Source organism: Watersipora subatra, chromosome 10 (genome assembly GCF_963576615.1).
Source record: "Watersipora subatra chromosome 10, tzWatSuba1.1, whole genome shotgun sequence".
NCBI lineage: Eukaryota > Metazoa > Bryozoa > Gymnolaemata > Cheilostomatida > Watersiporidae > Watersipora > Watersipora subatra.
In genome coordinates this window covers 53,715,093-53,737,744 of record NC_088717.1, presented here as the reverse complement: position 1 = coordinate 53,737,744, position 22,652 = coordinate 53,715,093, and the positions used below count along the sequence as shown (strand labels likewise).

Here is a 22,652-nt window from a genome sequence, read left to right as displayed (position 1 = left end):
TTTAAGACTTTCTTCATGTCTAAGAGAACTGAGTTTGAGGTTTGAGAAAGTGTGTGTGTTGACTATGTTGTCTTTGTTTGATTTTGTTTGTAAATTACACCACTTGATTCTGAAATTGATCAAGGATTTCACTTGTGGATTTTTTATGAATTTTTCATAAGCTGTCAGCATTGTAGAATAATGGATTGCAGACACTCGTACCAGCCAATATTTATGTTTTTTGGGAGAGGAACATTTAATGCCGCTAAGCATCTGTTTTGGTTGTTTAATCTTCATTGTGCTCTGGTTATAAATAGATGAGCATATCAATCATACACTGCGCTCCAGTAAATGTGCTCTAGTTCACTATTAATATAAATTGTATATATGTAATAGTGAACATATATACACTGCATCGTCTAAAGGCATTTAATTTCTAAAAGGTTCTAACCTAATTTTGGGTTTGCCTCATTTGGGAGGTATGTCGAATCAGCGAATTTAAATCTCGTCTTTTTAAGAAATTTATTTTCATGTTAAATTACATGGTTTTTGAAAAATTTGGCCAATATGCCAAAACATTACTGGTTATGGTATCCACGGTATATCATAGATTCAACTTGGACAGTAAACATTTGGCTTTCTGAATGAGCAATTGTTTCTTCACTAAATTTTAATGCAAGGAATAATTGGCTGATTTAATCTTGCGGATATGACCATGCGCAGAAATCTGTTAGCATTGCAACATATGATAACCAAAATTATCTTAGAATGATCATAAGTTCAGTTTATAGATCTCGGACTCGGCAATGCATGCCTAATTCTGCTATTTTCATACAACTCGGGGCCTTACAAAATGATAATTTTACAGATGACCTCATGAAAGACGGCATAAAAAGTCATGATCTTATAATTGAAGTATATGACATTAAAATATCGACGACTATAGAACAAGTCAATGCTTAGGGTGTTGATTGAAAATGAACACTACGGTAATCCAAGATGAATGTGTTTACAAAAAGGAATGCTGAAATTGATACTTACTGACTCATAACTTTGATACGTCTGTTTGTACAATTCTTGTGCCTCAGTATAAGCTTAAACCCAGGATATATGCATTCAAAATTTTTTTAATTTCTGGGTTTTTTGATGTCATATTTTCTACTAGCAGTTAAAAAGCTTACAAGGATATGTTCAGCTGTGTAACGAGTCATCACCTAATCTTGAATTGTGACAATAACTAATTAAATCCTATAATAAATACACTACTAATTTCTGGTAGTCCAATGGATGGCATAAATGATCATAGATAATAGTGAATAATCACTGTATTGAAGTGTTCTATTTATTAAAAAAAACAGTAACTGTGTTCCTATTTCATAGTTCAGTAGGTCATAATATTTTTTGAACCTATTGCAACACTGGTTTCACTTTTACCATGCTTGGCAAATAGCAAAGTAACTGTGGTTTGAAAGTTGCCATTAAATAGTTCAGATTAACATATTTTGTCAACAGGTATATGCAATTGTCAACCAAATATGCATGCAAATTTTGTTATCGATGCTGATGTAGCATTGTGAACAGATATACATTGACAGTTTTTAATCCTTTCGACCTGAAATTTGTCATGTTTTTTTAAAAGTAAATAGCATGTTCTGATATTTGATGTTACTTTATCATATAAAGCTTGTAATTTAAGCTAACCGTATGTACCGAGTTTAAGAACTCGCAGAACCTAAAATGTGCATGGCAGGGCATCCATGAATGTATACAATAAGAACAGCTTTTATAATCTGTAAGGCACTTTTGTAAATTCCATTGGTAGTTCAGTCTTTTTGGAAGCTGTCTGAATAAGTAAATACATCTCTATACCTTGCCATTATTGTCTTGAAAAATTTAATAAAATTTAATAGTGTTTGCAGTCTTTCGATACCAATCATAGCTCTACTATTGAAGGACCTTTTATTGGTGATTACATTAAAACCTGTATTTGACCGACAGCTTCATTTGAACGCTACTTCTATTTGAGAGCCACAATGGGAAAAGGTTGCAAAAATAGAATGCCACCCTTTAATTAAACGCCACCTTTATTTGACTGCCACTATTTGGCATTCTTGATCTTTACGAACCCATAATAACAAGTGATCAGTAGAAAAGTGTCTACAAAACTGTACTAGTAATGACTCGATTACATCAATAACAATTAATTCATTCGTTGTTTCTGTTCGTATCGGAGTCCGTTTCCCAACTACAAACAAGCCTTTAGGTTTTTTATTAAAAACTTTGATTGCAGCACCATAGAAATAATTAGCAACTGTATCAGGCTAATAGTAGTTCTTTTCTTTATCGTGGTCGTGATAATTTGAGTTATGTGAAAAAAGTTTTGCGCATCTACGATAGAATCTGTGCTACTACATGTTTTGAGGCTAAAATTCTGAGGCTATTTTCATTACACGCGTGTTTTTTTATTCGATCAAGAAGTGTATAAATGTATTCTAAAGTACATCGTGTAAAAGTTTTGCTCTGCTAACAAATTGTTTGGATGCTAATATTGACTAGCTCAGCTGTGCAGAAAAGGAGTTGACGCCTGAAAACACTGTGGAAGGTATTGTACAGCCAGGAGATTATGGAACGGTTACAAACAAAAACAACAATCAGAACGCAACTGGCTGAGCAAAAAGTGCTAAGATTTCTGCTTTAAAAATGCTAATTTGGGTTTTAAAACGTTAATTTTAGTTCATGAATGTACTATAACTATAGTTTGTTTATGTTACTTGCTCTTGAATATATATTTGCAGCACTTGATAGATTATTATTATTATATAACATAAATTTGCAGATTTATAGCATATTATTGATGGCATCATTGCGGTAATATGAACTCGGCTTGCAATGGATTGACGCTCATAACTCTTCTGTTGCACATAAAAATCCAGTTTTGGCTGAAAATTGTCGCAAATATATCAAAGAGTGCAATTAGCTTTGATGCAACTTTGTTAAATATAGTTATAAAATGAAAATTAGCCTTCAAATTTAGAATGAAATAAAAAACTTGAAAGCTCCGACAAATTCCAATGATGGCTATAAGATCATCGAAGGCTATATGCCAGCAATATATATCAACTGGTAAAAACATGTATTAGCTTCCTCATGCATATCTATTTAGATTATTCCTATGCTATTCCATATAAATAAGTTTTGGTTCATTTTCAAAATTCCATAACTCCTTTGTACTCGTTTGTCTGTTACAACGCAATTGCCACTAAAGACAAAAGAAAAATTAACTACTTTCTCATTAAAATGTAACTGATGAGTTTCCTTATAAATTTTTCCATATCTTGACCAAAACTCAGTCATAGAATTACTGTTATACATATATTATATATATGTATAACAGTAATCTTATGACTGAATATATGTATGACAGTATATATGTATTATTAATATATATTATATATTAACTGTTAACCCTGAATGAGTAAGAGTTACTTTCTTTTAATATTACACACACTTATGGATAACATGACATCAGAAACAATTCTCCAAGCTTATTATGCAACTTGGTTTTGAGAGGATAGATAATAATAGAAGAAATTTGGTCTTTGGAGGTTCTGGCTATATTTGTACTCTGCCACTAAGCAGGGCCGTATCCTCCTATACTGCAGCTACTGCCATGGCTGTACCATTTTTTGAGGCTCAAAATCCCGGAATTCATGTCATTTGTGCTTGATTTTAACACTTTGGCTGGGGAAATGACCAAAATGTCATTTATCAGTTGCGTGGGGAAACGGCACTTATGTCACTTTTGGTAGACGTTTATAAAGCTGCCATCGCATAACGTTAAACAAAGGATATGAATGCTAGTAAGTTTTAAATATCATCAACAAGATATTAGCCGATAAATTCAAATATGAAACGATTATCCGAAAGACGTTGCTTCTTGCTAAAGAAATCGCGCCTCCTTGGAAAAGAATAAAAGCTGGAAATACCAGTCAACATTGGCTCGACTTTCAAAACGGTAAAATAAAATGTTATTTGAACCTCCAATTGTAAGTGATTTTTGGTGTGATTAGAATAACAATAATTCAGATGATAGAAGTGATGTAATCTTTTTAAACTTTTATTATACTTGGAATATACAGAGAAAAACGATCGTTATGGTAGCTCGCACGGCAACGTTATAGCGTCGGACTCTACCGAAAAGAATGCTTCCAAGCATTTCATACATGATACAATTGTACATGGTTGTATTTTTTGTAGTAGTAGATATGTAAATGAATGCTTATGTACAAAAGATTTTGTTCATAGAAATAAATTTAAGTTTGAGCTATACATGTAACATGCATAGCTCAAACATAAATCTACTACTATTTGCTCAGTATTATAGACTATAGTATAAGTGCATTATTTTTAACATGGTGCTCTATTAATTTTACTTTTTAACTCTACAATATTATTTAATTGAATTATTTCATAGGAGACTACTCCTCTCCTACACCATTCAGCATGGTACCCGGTGATAATTCTACCTCATGCTAGCTGTGGCCAACCCCTTTAGCAGCTCCCATTCACATTATATTTAAATAAACGTTGTTAAAGACAATCTCAGTAAACAGTTTTATATTCAGAAAACTGGACTATAATGTCAAATTTGCTGTTAGAACATGTGCCCCATCAGGAGCCAAGTGTGCTAGATTTGCACCATTTTGACTAGTTATACTAAAAATTTTTTTGGGGCAGAACCCCCGAACCCCCCTCTCGCCCCCCCACCGAGAGGGCGCTCGGCACTTCTCTTGGACTCTCCCTGCAGTACCATTTTCAAACAGGAGGATACTGCCCTGCCACTAAGTATTATGATAGCTCGGTGAATAAGTTTATCTAATTTGGGTGCAAAAATACCAAATTTTCACTCGAATGCTCACATAGGTTTAGCTCTTGTCATATTAATGTCGACCTGAGATATTTTAATTCATGGACGATTTTGCCAGGTTTGAATCAAAATCTGGAGGTTCCTTTTATGTCAGCATCTTGCTGGGCTAAATTGATGGTTTCAATGAGTCAGTATATTTGAGTTTTTGCAATCAACATGAAGATATTTTAATTTACACGTAGTGGGTATTTCCTGTTTTGGATGGGGTTTATGTTAAGGCGAATTGTCTGAAAAAGATTAGTTGGTATATTTTATTCTCTTCTACATTTCTTCTTTTACATAAAGCAGTCTGGTAGTCAATTACTTCATTTGGTGCTCTTTTTTGCCAGCTATCAATGTGATTGATTTATACTATTAACACATCAAACCTGAATAATTACATCAGTTTACTATTGTTTGTCAGCATAAAGAAGTGTTCATGCATTTACTCATTTGTGTAGTTGCCTCTTGTTCAGGGAAACAATGTTTTCTTGTCATGTCTCAAATGGGTTTGATCTGAGTTAGTCAAGATTTTGTAGTCAATCACGGGAGGTGGAAAAATAGCAAGCAGAAAAATGATGTTTGGTGTGGGAGCACTTGCTAAAGCATTGCTCTTCAGTCATGACAGCACATGAAATAAATTTTCACATGAAATAAATTTTCACATTAAATTACCTTAAAGGCAACATGTTCTTGATACTTTGTCTAAGTATAAATTACACCTTGAAACTAAAATGAGATCCAATCAAAACTCGTAGCACATCTTATTTCCTTTAAGAATAGTATGTGTTGCACTTTACGTGGACTGAAAACTCCAACCTTATACTGACTTGAAGCATTTTTGGTTCATGTCTTGGTTTAAGATTTCTTACTCAATAGAGAACTACTTCTGCTGTCATCAGTTCAATTAGTTAATAAAAAACAGATGTCATATAGATAATAGTTGTAAGACCTTATTGTTTGTCATTGTTAAAAAATTGTATGTGGTTTTAAATTTTGTTTTTGTTTAAAATATAATGTTTATCTGTTCTATTTTTTTCAGTTTTATTGTTCAATTAATGCTTTGCATCAAATGTTTGTTGTTATGTCTTTGAGTATTTTGGCATATTTGTGACAAATGGAAAGCCGTTTGTAAGCACTGTTCAAGTTTGTTTGTATATTCCAGCATAATTACGCACACATTCATCATAAAGATCAGTGCAAAACTGTGTCCAATCAAAGAAAGTAAGCTCACTTTTGACTCTAAAAGAAACAGTCGGTCATCAGAATAATGAAGATGGTACATATAGTTACAAGACTACAAGATCACAAGACTCCATGTAGATGGAAAAGCCTGAGATTTGAGAGTGTAGAGCATGTAGCTTTTTCAATAGATACAGCTTTAAAATTTTACAAATTCTTGTAGCTGTTTTGTAAATATTCTTGCGGAAAATTTTTGCCAATCTAAACAATGCAGAAACTAACTTTGAAAGTGCAATGCATGTTCTATGATAACATTGTGTGGTGTTGATAGAGACATGCTATTCAGGGATCTCGTGGTAATTATGACTAACAGTCCTTATGCAACTATAGCATAAGTGTCATTTCTCGTCTAAGATAAACTATTAAATTGATTTGTGTTGTTTATGGGTGCTGACTGATAAGATGTCAATTTCTGGTGTGACTTCAGCTCACGAGTTGAAAACAAAAATTGCTATTAAACTCAGTAGTTTGAAGTTTCAGGCGGAGATTGCTGAAAATGAAGATTACGCAGTATATTATAATGGTTGATTATTCCTTTGAGAAACAGTAAACTGCGGTTTACTCTTATTGTTCCTTCTTGCTGCTATGTCTTCCAAAACTTAAGATGCTATCAGTGGCACAGGCTCCAGTCCCTCTAGTTGCTGTCACCAATAGGCGACGCAACCAGGCTTGTTATTATATATCTTTTATATTTTTCAGCTTTTGTATTAAACAGAATCATACGAAATATGATAATTCAGTTTCGCTTTGGCCGCGCTGTCTTATAGATTATCCTAACACTTATATTTTACATGCGCATAATACTAAATTATAGTAACAAACAGTGGTGTTTCCGCATTTCCATTGTTATTTAGTTAGGAGTCATCCGCTCTTCAAGAATTTTACAGCAAACTGGCTATTCAGCTACCTCTAGAAAAATTTAATATATTAATTTACAATTTATCAATAAAAAAGCAAAGTCGCTTATTTCATTGTTGATATTTATCTTTTTGTCATAGCCTGGCTTGTAGTACCAGATCCGGACAAGCTTGGTAAAACAGCATGACTGAAGCGATGCATATGCACAAGTGTTGCTGGATCTGAGTGCTGGCTTGTAGCTGTGAACTGAGGGAGTACATCTGTTAGACTAGTGTCACACATGGAGGAACCCAACACCATTAAATCTTTGCTGTATGAAGCCAGGTGTTACATGCAACTGCAAAGATATAATGAAGCATACCAATGCTACTTGTCAGCCGTAGAGAATTCACCAACATTGGAGGTTGGATCTCACTCCAGGTCTTACACTCCTTGCCGTTAATAGGAATGCATTGATTTATAATGAAGTTATTGACTGTATTGCGTATAATGCATTGAAACTTTTATTGTATTTAAATAGAATCTACTGTGAATAGTTCAAAGCTGTTTCATCTATATGAGAAAGTTTTCCCGAGAACCTAACAAAGTTTATTGTTACAGTTTGAACATGAACAGCCGTGTGGTAATCTATTGTTTTCCTGCATAGACAAATGAGTTGGTAGTTGGTGAAATAAAAGAATGTTTCACTCATGTCTGTGATGAGGTGAAATTTCTGGAGGAGGCAGCGGAACTTTACTCTGCATCAAAGCGGATTATGGCAAGCAAAACTTTCATACACCAATATATGGGAGCTGTATACTTCAGGTAAGGAGATATTCATATACCATTGTATGGAAGCTGTATACATCAGGTAAGGAGATATTCATATACCAATGTATGGGAGCTGTATACTTCAGGTAAGGAGATATTCATATACCAATGTATGGGCGCTGTATACTTCAGGTAAGGAGATATTCATATACCAATGTATGGGCGCTGTATACTTCAGGTAAGGAGGTATTCATATATCAATGTATGGGCGCTGTATACATCAGGTAAGGAGATATTCATACACCAATATATGGGAGCTGTATACTTCAGGTAAGGAGATATTCAAATACCAATGTATGGGCGCTGTATACTTCAGGTAAGGCGATATTCATATACCAATATATGGGCGCTGTATACTTTAGGTAAGGAGATATTCATATATCAATGTATGGGCGCTGTATACATCAGGTAAGGAGATATTCATACACCAATATATGGGAGCTGCATACATCAGGTAAGGAGATATTCATATATCAATATATGGGTGCTGTATACTTCAGGTAGGGAGGCATTCATACACCAATATATGGGTGCTGTATACTTCAGGTAAGGAGATATTCATATATCAATATATGGGTGCTGTATACTTCAGGTAGGGAGGCATTCATACACCAATATATGGGTGCTGTATACTTTAGGTAAGGAGGCATTCATACACCAATATATGGGAGCTGTATACTTCAGGTAAGGAGATATTCATATACCAATGTATGGTAGCTGTATACATCAGGTAAGGAGATATTCATACACCGATATATGGATGCTGTATACTTCAGGTAAGGAGATATTCATACACCAATATATAGGTGCTATATACTTTGGGTTAGGAGACATTACCACGTACACCATATTTTGGTGTTCTCATCAAGGGCCTTTGGTGTCTATTATACAGAATTCGTATTGGCTGGCTGCCTAGTTGCTAGTAGTTATATGCCAAGCTCTGTGATGGATCATAGACATGAACTGCTTTCATTGGGTTACTGGCTCTAAAATCTACAATTATCTTTCCTAGTTGTATGAACTCCCCAGCAGTACAAAGTTTATTAGCTGTTATTCGAAGTGGCTGCCAAAAAATGATCAGGCTTGTTTTTGACATCAATATGGGTGTTACATATTAGCTGTGCAGTCAGCTTTCTTTTAGCTGTGCTATAATCACATAATTGTCTAATTACCCATAGCTATGGGCTTGCTAACTAAGTCAGTTCCTTTATGTGCTTCTTACCTGTTAGCTGTGTTTTCTGTGATACAAGACTTATCGTGATAATACAATACAACAACTACAATACAACAACTGGTGTCAGGAACGAACATTGTGGACTCACAGCCAGCATTTTTCTATTGTCTTGCTATGGATCCTAACATAAAAGCTTTGATCGATGCTATGCAGAAACAGCAACAACAGTTCCAGCAGCAAAACGCTGATCTACAGAAGCAGTTTATCTCCTTGTTTGAAGCTACCAAGAGTGATAGTGCTACATCAATACCAGTAGCTGTCGCCATACCCAAGTTTGAAGCATACGACAGGGGTAAAGAAAAATGGAACCAGTACCTTCAACGTTTCAATCAGCACTTTAATGTGTATCGGGTGGTAGATGACAGTCAGAAACGAGCATGCTTACTATCTTGGGTAGGAGCTGAGACATACGACTTGTTGTCAAACTTATTTGGCGCAGAGGATATTACAAGCAAGTCATTTACTGAGTTGTCGGAGAAACTTAATGAACACTTTGCAGATACCATACCAAAGTCTTGTTTCACCCCCCCTCTTACCTGTCAGTACCCATCTTAAAGCATATAGGCAGAGTGAGTTACAGATTAAAGGACAATGTTCAGTTAGTGTGAAGGTAGGAGATGTGGAAAAACAAAATCCCAAACTTCTTGTTGTAAACACAACACAAGGCTCAAACCTTTTTGGTCTAGATTGGAGTGACAAATTCGGTCTCTCAGCAGGGGCTAGCTATATTGACACAGGGTAGTTGTGATGTTACCTGTACTGTCACAGGAAGTAACCCTATTGGATTTAGGGACAAAATCGCTGCACTCTCCTCTAAGTACTCTGATGTCTTCAAGACAGGTCTTGGCTGATGTAAAAAGGTAAAAGTACCAGTACGCTTGAAACCAGGAAGCACACCAAGCTTTTCTAAACCTCGTGTAGTGCCATTCTCTAGACGCCAAGCTGTAAAAGAAGAGCTAGATCGATTAGTTAAAGCTGGTGTTTTGGAACATGTGGACTTTAGTGATTATGCTGCTCCAAAAGTAGCAGTTTCCAAACCAAATGGAAGAGTGCGTATATGTGGTGATTTCAAGATGTTGGACCAACAAATATCAATTGATCAACACCCATTACCAAGCCTTGAAGAGTTGCTAGAGAAGTTGAGAGGTGGGGTACACTTTTCCAAGATAGACCTGGCAGATGCCTACTTGCAACTAGAGTTAGATGATAATGCAAAGAAGTTGTGTGTCATCAACACTCAATGTGGTTTGTTTCGCTACAACAGGATGTGTTTTGGATTGGCATCAAGCCCTGCACAGTTTCAGCGATGCATGGACTCAATGATTGCTGACTTACCTGGAGTTGCAGCATACTTGGATGATCTGATTGTCACTGGTAGCAGTGAGAGTGAGCACTGGTCTAACCTCGACAAACTCTTAGCTAGACTACAGGAGTATGGGCTCCGCATACAAAGAGAAAAATGCGAGTTCTTTAAGAATGCTGTTGAATACCTAGGTCACATAATAGACAAGAACGGCAAGACTCCCTCGAATTCTGCAATCGAGGCTATTGAACAGCTTCCACGACCACAGAACTTACAACAGCTACAGGCGTTTTTGGGCAAAATCAACTATTATGGCTCATACATTGCTGACCTGTCTAGCAAAGCAGCCCCCCTCTACAAGTTTCTTCGTGAAAATGTCGAGTTTGACTGGACTGACGAGTGTGACAAGGCCTTCCATGTTCTTAAAGAAAGTGTCATCAAGGCTACCAAACTTACCCATTTTGACCAGAGTAAGCTGCTGGTTCTAGCAACAGACGCATCTAACTATGGAATTGGGGCAGTACTCCTACAAGAGGAAAATGGAGCTGAAAGACCACTAGCACATGCATCAAAGACATTGAGTGTGCACCAAAAGAATTACTCACAGATAGAGAAAGAAGCGCTTTCTATCATCTATGGAGTGACTAAGTTTAGACAGTATCTATATGGGAGACGTTTCACGCTCATTACTGATCATAAACCCCTGGTTGCCATGTTTTCACCAGAAAAGAATATCCCCGTTTTAACAGCTCAGCGACTGCAGAGATGGGCCCTCACACTAATGGCTTATCAGTATGACATCAGGTACAAACCTACAGCACAGCACGGCAATGCAGATGGCTTGTCCAGGTTACCTATAGGGGCAGACCCGAAGTTTGACCATGATGAAGAGAAGGAGAGCATTGAGGTCGCACACACTATACAAGAGGAGCTCGATCATGGTCCCCTTGACGATGAGGCTGTTAAACAAGAAACCATGAAAGACACATCACTACAGATAGTGAAAGAGTGGATACTGAATGGCCTTTGGCCCAGTAAGCTTACAGCTAGCTATGAACATTTGCGGCCATATTGGAATATGAGGGAGTCTCTTTTTGTTCATGGGGAGGCTGTGCTTTTGCAACGTGATGACACTACTAGAGTTGTCATTCCACAGGCTCTGAAGAGTAAAGTGTTAGACTTGCTGCATACATCACACTGGGGTGTAGAAAGAGTAAAACAGCTTGCTCGTCGATACGCATGGTGGCCTAGCATTAATACAGACATAGAACAGCTAATCAAAACTTGTGAACCTTGCCGAATCTGTGCTAATGACCCAGCCAAGACTTACCAAAGTTGGCCGTCCACCCAACTATCATGGGAACGAATTCATTTGGATTATGCAGGACCTTTTAAAGGTCAGATGTGGTTGGTTTGTGTAGATGCACATTCCCGATATCCGTACGTTGCTATGCTAGATGTAGGAAAAACTACTTCTAAGGACACAATTGGCGTGCTACAACAGATCTTTGTAAATGAAGGTCTTCCTCGGACTATTGTTACGGATAACGGCCCACAATTCGTGTCAAATGAATTTGACCAGTTCTGCACCATGCATGGCATTAAACATATAACATCTCCCGCATTCTATCCTGCATCGAATGGAGAAGCGGAGAGATTTGTCCAGACTCTTAAGCAATCTGTAGAGAAGAATTGTGCAGGAGGGGAGAAAATCAAGACTGCCCTACAACTGTTTTTAACCACTGACAGATGTTTGCCTCATCCCTCTTTGAACTGGAAATCACCTGCTGAAGTTCTACATGGATGACAGCCGAGAAATACTCTGACCTTGCTGAAACCAAGTCAGAACAAGAAAACTCTTTCACCAGGTCAAGCATATTCTACATCATCACGGTATGAAGTAGACTCTTTGGTTTATGCAAGGAACTACAGCTCTGGACCTAAGTGATACCTGGAACGATAATTAACAAGCTGGGTAACATACTGTATGCTGTGCGAACAGACCGTGGTGTATGGAGACGACATGCCAATCAGCTACAAGCTCGACTTCAAGTTAATGATACATCGACCAATGACAATATCATCACAGCTTCAAATGATCTTAACATCCAACCTGCCCAATCTGTACCTGATGAGAGGCCAGTACAAAGTCCCAGATATCCTACTCGTAATAGAAAACGACCTGATTACTATGACAGTTCTAAGTTCTAACAAGGTCATGACTAACCATAAACTCAGAATAGTGAGGGAGATGTGTTACATATTAGCTGTGCAGTCAGCTTTCTTTTAGCTGTGCTATAATCACATAATTGTCTAATTACCCATAGCTATGGGCTTGCTAACTAAGTCAGTTCCTTTATGTGCTTCTTACCTGTTAGCTGTGTTTTCTGTGATACAAGACTTATCGTGATAATACAATACAACAACTACAATACAACAATGGGAAAAATGAAAGATGGGCTGTGGACTTACTATTTATATTCCTTTAAAGGTTGACTTGCAACAAAATTCACATTACAGTTATTTGGTATCAAAAGATTCACCATGTCTTACTCTGTTGTGTTGTAGGTGCCAAATACAGTCAAACATGGATAACTCGAACTTCACGGGACCGAGCAAAAGTGTTCGAATTATCAGAGCGTTCAAGTTATCAGAGCACTGTCACAAGTCCATGTATTTACTTATTTATTAGTAGATACATGTACATATGCAAACTATAATATAAATCAAAAGCGCAAATGGCTTGTTTCAAATTCAATGCTTCTAATGTAAAGTTTAAAACGTTTTTATCAAAAAGTATAGAGATTTTTCTATCACTTGAGATTGGTTTGTTGTTTGAGGTGATGTTATTGCCAGGACGTTTTTTTAGATTGACATTGGCAAAACTTGATCGTTGTTGAAATGCTCAAAAGAAAAGACATCTTTTCCTTTTGAGCGTTTTACCCACGATCAATTTTGCCGATTTTTCTTGAAGTTTATGCAACTTCAAGAAAAAGTTACCAAAGAAAAATCCCTTACTTTACCTGGGATTCGTTAAGAGCAACACTCCGAGACAGTTCAATTAAAAGTTTTACGAGGTTTAACGGTACATTGTATATCACTCACGCTTTTTGAATGGATACTTATTGAATGTACACACGTATTCTGTGTTTAGGTCAAACGATGAATAGTTTTTTTAGCTAAGACAACGTATAAGTTTAATTACAACATTTTTTAAGACGTTTTAAACATTCAACATTCCGACGTTGATTCAACACGGAATCAACGTCGGAAAACTATTCGTCACGGGCTAGCCGGGTCACGTAATCAAGGATTTTCGCCACGCACATACAAAACAACATGCTGTTTTTGTTTTGTATGTGCGTGGCGAAAATCCTTGCGCGCGTGACCCGGCAAGCCCGTGCTATTAATCGTATAGCAGTATAAATCAAATTTCACCAAACCTTTAGAAAAGTCATTGACAAAATTATTTTGCCGATGGTGGTAATAACAACGCTTATGAATTACGAAAAGATGAGGTTCACCTCTATGGCTTTGAATAAAGTGATTTTCTAAAGCGATAACAACCGTTTCGGTAGCCGTTGGGCAAAAAAACAGTTCGAATTAACAGTGTTGAGTTCGAGTTATCTATAGCAATTTATCATTATGTGGGAACGGACCAAAGAAACAGTTCGAATTAACCATGTGTTCGAGCTATCCGTGGACGAGTTATCCATGTTTGACTGTACGTGGAAATGTGATTACAAGCTCTTAAAAGCTCAAAAACGAAAAGCCGCCGTAGATTGGAATCTCTTTATTTCTCTAACGTAGTCATGAAATTTGGTTATCATCTTGTCACGTCATGTTCTCCTGTGAATTGAAAGGGCAATAAAAAGCTCAATATAAAACTTATCGTAGCACTAGTTTATGACAAACACTTTGGGTTTAACCGAAGAACCCGTATCAAATATAGATGCTCGCTACTTTACAGTTTTGTTTCGGTTTGGTCTAATCGGCAAGTCGTAATCTGATCATGTGACCCAATACTTCGCAAATCATTTCTGCAGCACTTTTCGATTATCACAAGTGACCAACAGGCTCGTCATGATTATCAGACAATGATATGTACTCCTTCAAGCTAAGGCTAACAAATTAAACGAATTTTTGCGGTAAGTTATAAGATATCACTGCTAAAAGTGACAGCATTAAAATGACGTTAAAACAGACGCGTAAGAACAATAGACATGGTTTTATTGAATACATGAAGTATATTTGTGAAATATTTCGACGAATAAGGTTGCATGAAAGTGAAACCATTTAACACAGCTACGTCACATCTGAGCCCTTTTGGAAAGGGAATTCAAACTACGGCGGTCTCGTGTGGCTGCGATTAACTGTTCGTTTTTAAGCTTGCAAGAGCTTGTAATCACATTCCCACATATTTGGCACCTACAACACAACAGAGTAAGACATGGTGAATATTTTCATATCAAATAACTGTAATGTGAGTTTTGTTGCAAGTCAACCTTTAAGTTAGTGCACTGACTTTAATTTCTCTTCTTTTGATTCATGATTTGAGTGCTTTAAATCTATTTGTCAGTATTTTCGTGCTAATGTTTATTATTATTATGTTTATTGCTATAAAACTTCAGCCAACAAAATAAAGTGCAGTCATTTTTTGCGCTTTTCAACAATAGCCAAGCATGATGACTGCATGAAGCCGTACTTTCCCTAGTTGAGCTCTACTACACCGGCAAAACACAGTTTACCGGTAGAATTTGTGGCCAGTTTTGCTCCTATACTTGTGTTTTTTATCTAGGCGGAGGTTCACTATGAGCCAAAGAGAAATTTTGTATTATAAAAGCTGGTAGGTATGGCGTCGTATCTTAACGTCTCATTGTAAATCGCAGGTTAGAGGAAATGTTGAGAGCGAGCCAGTGTTACGGTGAAGCACTAAGACTTGACCCGACGAGTCCCTCGCTCTTGGAGAACACCGACAACACCAATTGTCAGCTGGTCGACAGATGGCACTTTCAAATGCTTAATGATACTAGGAGGAATGCTGCCTTTGAGAAAGCAATACATCAGTCACTATCTTCTAACCGCACATCTATTCTGGATATCGGCTCAGGAACAGGTCTTCTAAGGTTGGTGATTCGCGTCCTTGCTGTTCCAATCAAGGTGATCTCTGCTGTTGCAATCAAGGTGGTCCTTGCTGTTGCAATCAAGGTGGTCCCTGCTGTTGCAATCAAGGTGATCCCTGCTGTTGCAATCAAGGTGGTCCCTGCTGTTGCAATCAAGGCGGTCCTTGCTGTTACAATCAAGGTGGTCCGTGCTGTTGCAATCAAGGTGATCCCTGCTGTTGCAATCAAGTTGATCCCTGCTGTTACAATCAAGGTAGTCTCTGCTGTTGCAATCAAGGCGGTCCCTGCTGTTGCAATCAAGCTGGTCTTTTCTATTGCAATCAAGGTGGTCCTTGCTGTTGCAATCAAGGGTGTCCTTGCTGTTGCAATCAAGGGTGTCCCTAGAAGTCAGATTTTAAGTCTAATCTTATAGCAGTTCAAGAGATGACCAGCATTTGTCTACCTTTAAAGCTGGTTCACACGGTATCACTAGCCTGGGCATGGCTCTCGTGGGGGGATTGGGAGAGAGAGAGCATGGGACACATAGCGAAAAAAAGGTAAGATAACTTCTGCAAAACTAGCGACATATGTTACATATGACGCTCAGACTGATATTAATGGAAGCGTGTCGTTAATTTCAGATCTCACAATGTATTAGATGTGCCGCGTTTAAAAACCTATCGTCATGGTCACGTGACTTGATCTAGTAAAAGGCCCTATGTTTTTGATAGGCTGGGTGGTTACGTAGTACCCCGTTTGATAATAAAACGATAAGAGCCATAGGTTACTATTCTCTTGCGTTTTCACGTTAGCAGTTTCATTTCATATACTGATAAAAAAAATGGAGTGATTCAAAATTACTATCAAAGCTAGGCATAGTCACACTGAGATCAGAACAGTTTCAAGCTTCACAATATATTATCGCAGGTTTTGACCAATTTATAGTTTTTCCTACTGGCCTCGGAAAGAGTATTTGCTTTCAGATGGCACTGTTTTGCAGTGGTAGGTCCGAGTTGTTCATAATAACTGTCGCGAGTCATCGTAATACTCGCTAATAAAATAAAACTGAAATTACTTTTTACTAGATAAACTTTTCTTTACTAGCAGTTTGCAATTCATTTTTGTTGTTCTATTGCTATACGTTTGCTATGTTTGTATTGTTATTGTGATTTTTATTTATTTAATTGATTTAATTTTTCATTATACTTAAATCAAAACATAATTAATTGAATATATGAAATAATATAACTCCCGTGATTGATTTATTATGCAACCAACATTTCATACTTACTAACCAGCTTTTGTTTGCTGCCAATTCAGATTAAAAATAATACATAATACAACTCGCGTAGATCATAAATAAGACCGTCACATGATACTCCTTCGGAAATAACGATTGTGATATTAGCGACTTCAGAAGTCGACTTTTAGAGTTATCTTCCCCGCGTGTTGCTGTGTGTCCCAGGCTCTCTCTCCCAATCCCCCACGAGAGCCATGCCCAGGCTACTGTATCACCGTATGTCGACATTGTCCTCTCAGCGATTATTTGCCGAATATAAACCGTAAACAGATGACATCGCCGAGCAGTGCAGAAGTGTCAGGAAATATTGCAGCTGTCAAACTTTTCCGATAGTTCGCCGAGCATCGACGGCAGTCTGTGTCTTCAGCAATGGTTTTTGGCTGTCCCGGATTGCTTGATCTATATTTCCCTTCATGATAGTTGCTGTAGGACTAGTATTTCATCATTTCAACGGCTGCATTACGTGATTAAAACACCATATTGTGGACTATTTGTTGATGCAAACACCGATAGGTCTGTGATAGTATGAACAATGTTATCACAGATGATCACTGATGCATTGTGGGATTAATACCGACATACTGCGATATAATGTGAACCAGCCTTCAGCTCTGCCTTCCTTAACAGGTCAAAGATAGACTAAGTGTATTTACCTGCTGGATATGCCTTTAGCTATTTGAGTTCTGCATAGTTTTATTTATTTATATAGTTTTATTTTAGAAAAGTCTAGATTTATTAAACTAAATGATTATACGATGGATCATCTTGGTGATGCAGTGACGGTTCCCAGCAAAGAACAATATAAACTTTGTTGCCCTTGGCTGTCTAGTTTTGTAATCATTGCCATAATGGAATGTTTTTTTGTAATCATTTTCCTGGTTGGCTGTCTCTCTTGTAAACCTTACCATAATTTGCTGTTTGATCTTGTAATGTTCGATATGATTGGGTAGACCACTCATCCTGTGTAAGGCTGCCATTAATAACACAATGTGGCTCCTTTATTGTTTGTATACATAATTATTAAGTTTTGCTAACCTTGCTGCAAGATGGTTTAGTCACTCTTTTTGGTGACATTCACCAGAAATTTAGTACTTAAGGTTTAAGAAATAGTCGTTTATTTTATTGAATAGCAAAAAGATTGCTGCAAGCATATCATGTATGGAGACATTAATACATAACATGGCATGGTAAAACATGCCATGTTATGTATTAATGTCCAGAGCGCATGTAGTGAAACATCAAAAGGAGTCATTGGTTTTTATTTGGTCATGTACTGTTAGCATAGCTTATTAAAATAACAGAGTATTTATGTTCTAAAATAAATTTTTGAGTTTGTGAACATTGATCACAGATTTGCACTGACTTTCAAATTTGGAAAATTTCAAAATTTTTGATGCCTCATGGTCAAAAGCGAAAGTTATAAAAGTTACCAGTTGTTTCTTTTTGCTCGCTGTCACTTACTCGGACCAATGTCCTTCAAGCACTGGCCTGTGAGTCTGGCTGTAAGGAGGTTAAAATCATACAAGTCTTTCTTTTGCTTTATTATCCATACTTGTTTCTGTTTGGAACAGTTAACCAAGACTTCTGTTTTCTTGTCGCTCTGCAAAACATCTGCTCATCTGGACTAGATGAAGATGTCTTTTTGTAAATGTTGTTTTACTTTATTTTTAATACGATTGACACACTGCGGAGGTCTTCTTTTCTTGTAGAGGTCTTCTCTTCCTGTAGAAGTCTTTTCTTCCTGTGCAGGTCTTCTCTTTCTGTAGAGGTATTTTCTCCCTGTAGAAGTATTTTCTTCTTGTGCAGGTCTTCTCTTTTTGTAGAAGTCTTCTCTTCCTGTAGAGGCTTTTTCTTCCTGTAGAGGTCTTCTCTTCTTGTAGAGGTTTTCTCTTCCTGTGCAGGTCCTCTTCTTATAGAGGTCTTCTCTTTCTGTGCAGGTCTTCTCTTCCTTTAGAGGTTCTCTGTTCTTGTAGGAGTCTTTTCTCTTTATAGAGGTATTCTCTTTCTGTACAAGTCTTCTCTTACTATTCTAATAGAGGTCTTCTATTCCTGTAGAGGTCTTCTCTTCCTGTAGACGTCTTCTATTCCTATAGAGGTCTTCTCTTCCTGTAGAGGTCTTCTCTACATCAAAGGCCTGTGACTAGTTTTAGCTCAGAGTCATTGTCATAAAATATTTGAATTTGAGAGCTTTCTGTGGTTGTAATTTTTTAACATCGGTAAGAGAATGTGTAGCTTGAACAAAAGGGACTAATACTCATGAGTTGGCAACCCTTACGCTGCCATAATGTAAACTTGAAAGTGAACAGGTCGCACTCATTGTCTGTAAAAGAGGGCTGGTGCTAGCATTTCAAGTATTGCTATGAATCACTAGTACGCCGGCTGTTCCGTGCGCTGAGAGAGATCATTAGGTGTTATTATAAGTATGTGCAGAATTGCTTCGCAATGCGTCAAGATGGTGGAGTGGCGCAATTGGTATCGTGCCTGGTTGCTGAGCTGAATGCCTGAGTTATATTCCCGGGTGATGCACTTTGGTAACCTCCAAGTGGGGCTTCAGATGGACATGGTTCTTATTATAGTAAAGATTACGCCTTTATCACAGGCGAATCATGTTGGGTCTGGCTGACGATGTTGCTAAAGGAATGTAGGATTTGTCTTCCCTCTATGATTACTTGAGGCTTATGATACGCGGTTTCTTTGCAGTGTAGAGGTTGTTCATGTGGAAGACATAGATGTATGCTACAATAGATATTGGTTGTTTATGTTGGAGACATAGATTTATGCTACAATAGATATTGGTTGTTTATGTTGGAGACATAGATGTATGCTACTATAGATATTGGTTGTTTATATTGGAGACATAGATTTATGCTACTATAGATATTGGTTGTTTATGTTGGAGACATAGATGTATGCTACAATAGATATTGGTTGTTTATGTTGGAGACATAGATGTATGCTACAATAGATATTGGTTGTTTATGTTGGAGACATAGATTTATGCTACGATAGATATTGGTTGCTTATGTTAGAGACATAGATGTATGCTACTATAGATATTGGTTGCTTATGTTAGAGACATAGATGTATGCTACGGTAGATATTAGTTGTTTATGTTGGAGACATAGATTTATGCTACGATAGATATTGGTTGCTTATGTTAGAGACATAGATGTATGCTACTATAGATATTGGTTGTTTATATTGGAGACATAGATTTATGCTACTATAGATATTGGTTGTTTATGTTGCTGACATAGATGTATGCTACTATAGATATTGGTTGTTCATGTTAGAGACATAGATGTATGCTACAATTGATATTGGTTGTTTATGTTGGAGACATAGATTTATGCTACAATAGATATTGGTTGTTTATGTTGGAGACATAGATGTATGCTACTATAGATATTGGTTGTTTATATTGGAGACATAGATTTATGCTACTATAGATATTGGTTGTTTATGTTGGAGACATAGATGTATGCTACTATAGATATTGGTTGTTCATGTTAGAGACATAGATGTATGCTACAATTGATATTGGTTGTCTATGTTGGAGACATAGATGTATGCTACTATAGATATTGGTTGCTTATGTTAGAGACATATATGTATGCTACGGTAGATATTGGTTGTTTATGTTGGAGACAGAGATGTATGCTACTATAGATATTGGTTGTTTATGTTGGAGACATAGATGTATGCTACAATTGATATTGGTTGTCTATGTTGGAGACATAGATGTATGCTACTATAGATATTGGTTGCTTATGTTAGAGACATAGATTTATGCTACGATAGATATTGGTTGTCTATGTTGGAGACATAGATGTATGCTACGATAGATATTGGTTGCTTATGTTAGAGACATAGATGTATGCTACGGTAGATATTGGTTGTTTATGTTGGAGACAGAGATGTATGCTACTATAGATATTGGTTGTTTATGTTGGAGACATAGATGTATGCTACAATTGATATTGGTTGTCTATGTTGGAGACATAGATGTATGCTACTATAGATATTGGTTGCTTATGTTAGAGACATAGATTTATGCTACGATAGATATTGGTTGTTTATGTTGGAGACATAGATGTATGCTACGATAGATATTGGTTGTTTATGTTGGAGACATAGATGTATGCTACTATAGATATTGGTTGTTCATGTTAGAGACATAGATGTATGCTACAATTGATATTGGTTGTCTATGTTGGAGACATAGATTTATGCTACGATAGATATTGGTTGCTTATGTTAGAGACATATATGTATGCTACTATAGATATTGGTTGTTTATGTTAGATACATAGCCGTATGCTACTATAGATATTGGTTGTTTATCTTGAAAACATAGATGTATGCTACAATAGATGTTGGATGTTGTTTGGTATAGCTTTTTCACTTTCACATATGGATCATTACACTCGGTGATTAGCAATATCACAACACTCTGTCAAAATAGCCAGAACTTTTTACACCTGTCTTTGTGAGTCTTACGAGGCTTCCTACACTACACCCCTTTTTAAGACCATTAGTCTTTCTAAAAAAAACTTCTGCTGTCTTTTTTGATACAGGTAGCAATCGATTGGATCAGATACTTTGAAAGTTATCTCTTCCATAATTTTCTGTATACGTAAAAGAAATGTGCGACTAGCCAAGACTGTCTCTCACCAGCTGTCCTCAGGATATTATAATTATTTATAAAAACAGAAACATATATGAAGTGTAAACATCTTGTCTCTTTAGGATGTCATAATATTTACATATAGGTAGGTAAGTAACTCAGCAGCCAGATGATAAACATGCACTCTCAAGTGCCTGTGCATGTACTTTGCCAGCTAGCTTGTTTTCTCTTAACCAATCTGTCATCGCTTAGCTGCTCACCCGACTGTATTGTAGGCTGGCTATAAAATAATCTGACAGGAGTTGAAAGGGCTGCTGGATTTTGTGTGCTCTATCCTAACAAGTTACGTTTATTATTCTAGATTTCCGTACATCACCCAGTTTGGCGACTATCTGTATGGTCTGTATGCAAGAGCACACAAATCTTAAAGTTTTGTATGCAACATTATTAAGCATACTAGTACCATGACAGTCTAGCGTGCTGTGAGAGATCATCATGTGTGCCCATAAAGTATAGAAAATAATTAGCTGCACATTTATACTGAAATGCTAAAAAGTAGTTGATTGGTGCAGAGGTTAGAGTGTTGGTCTACCATGGTGAAAGTCAGGAAATCAAATCTCTCTATACATGTACCTACCTTGAAGCACTGCCATCTTCTCCAGAGAGTTATGCAAAGCTACAGACTATGACACTGGCTATTAAAGACTAATTTATAATATAAATCTATTGTTACATTTAGAGAGCAGAACAAGATACTACAGATGTTATACTTTAGCATAATTATGGTTAAACTCTTGAGAGTTGTTCAAAGCTGCAGGCTAAAGTATAGAGAATAAGTAGCTGCACATTTATACTGAAATGCTAAAAAGTAGTTGATTGGTGCAGAGGATAGAGTGTTGGTCTACCATGGTGAAAGTCATGAGATCAAGTATTATTGAAAGCAATATTTTACTCTAACCTATAATCCTGACTGGACAGACGAACGGACAAACAACGCTCTTATTATAGTAATGACTTGAATGCCCAAATAATATAAAAGTCTTGCACAGAAAACTTATTTTTATATAACAGATACAACATTTCCCATTCTATTTTTGGAACTTCATATCCTGAGAAAAGTGTATTTGCACAGTTCGAATAAATTAAGAGAAAAAATAGACAATGAGTACATGTGTGTATATATAAAAGGTTACTGTTGCAGCAGAAGCGTATTGTACTCAAATTTTTGATGGACGATACTGGTACCTCTCGACACTGGTACAAACAGGTATCTTCCTATATCACATTTTTA

General features: G+C 36.8%; 1 protein-coding gene across 2 annotated transcripts in view; it reads left to right on the top strand.

Annotated features, from left to right (window-relative positions):
• Window positions 1-22,652, top strand: part of LOC137406162 (protein arginine N-methyltransferase 9-like) — a 42,002-nt gene that overhangs the window by 2,043 nt on the left and 17,307 nt on the right. The window contains exons 2-4 of one of the 2 annotated variants that reach the window (XM_068092693.1): window positions 7,126-7,388; window positions 7,632-7,789; window positions 15,222-15,458. In XM_068092693.1, coding sequence (XP_067948794.1) covers window positions 7,266-7,388; window positions 7,632-7,789; window positions 15,222-15,458 — 518 coding nt within the window. In that variant the 5' untranslated portion in view covers window positions 7,126-7,265. The remainder of the gene's footprint in view (window positions 1-7,125; window positions 7,389-7,631; window positions 7,790-15,221; window positions 15,459-22,652) is intronic. The other variant, XM_068092694.1, reaches the window with a different exon arrangement.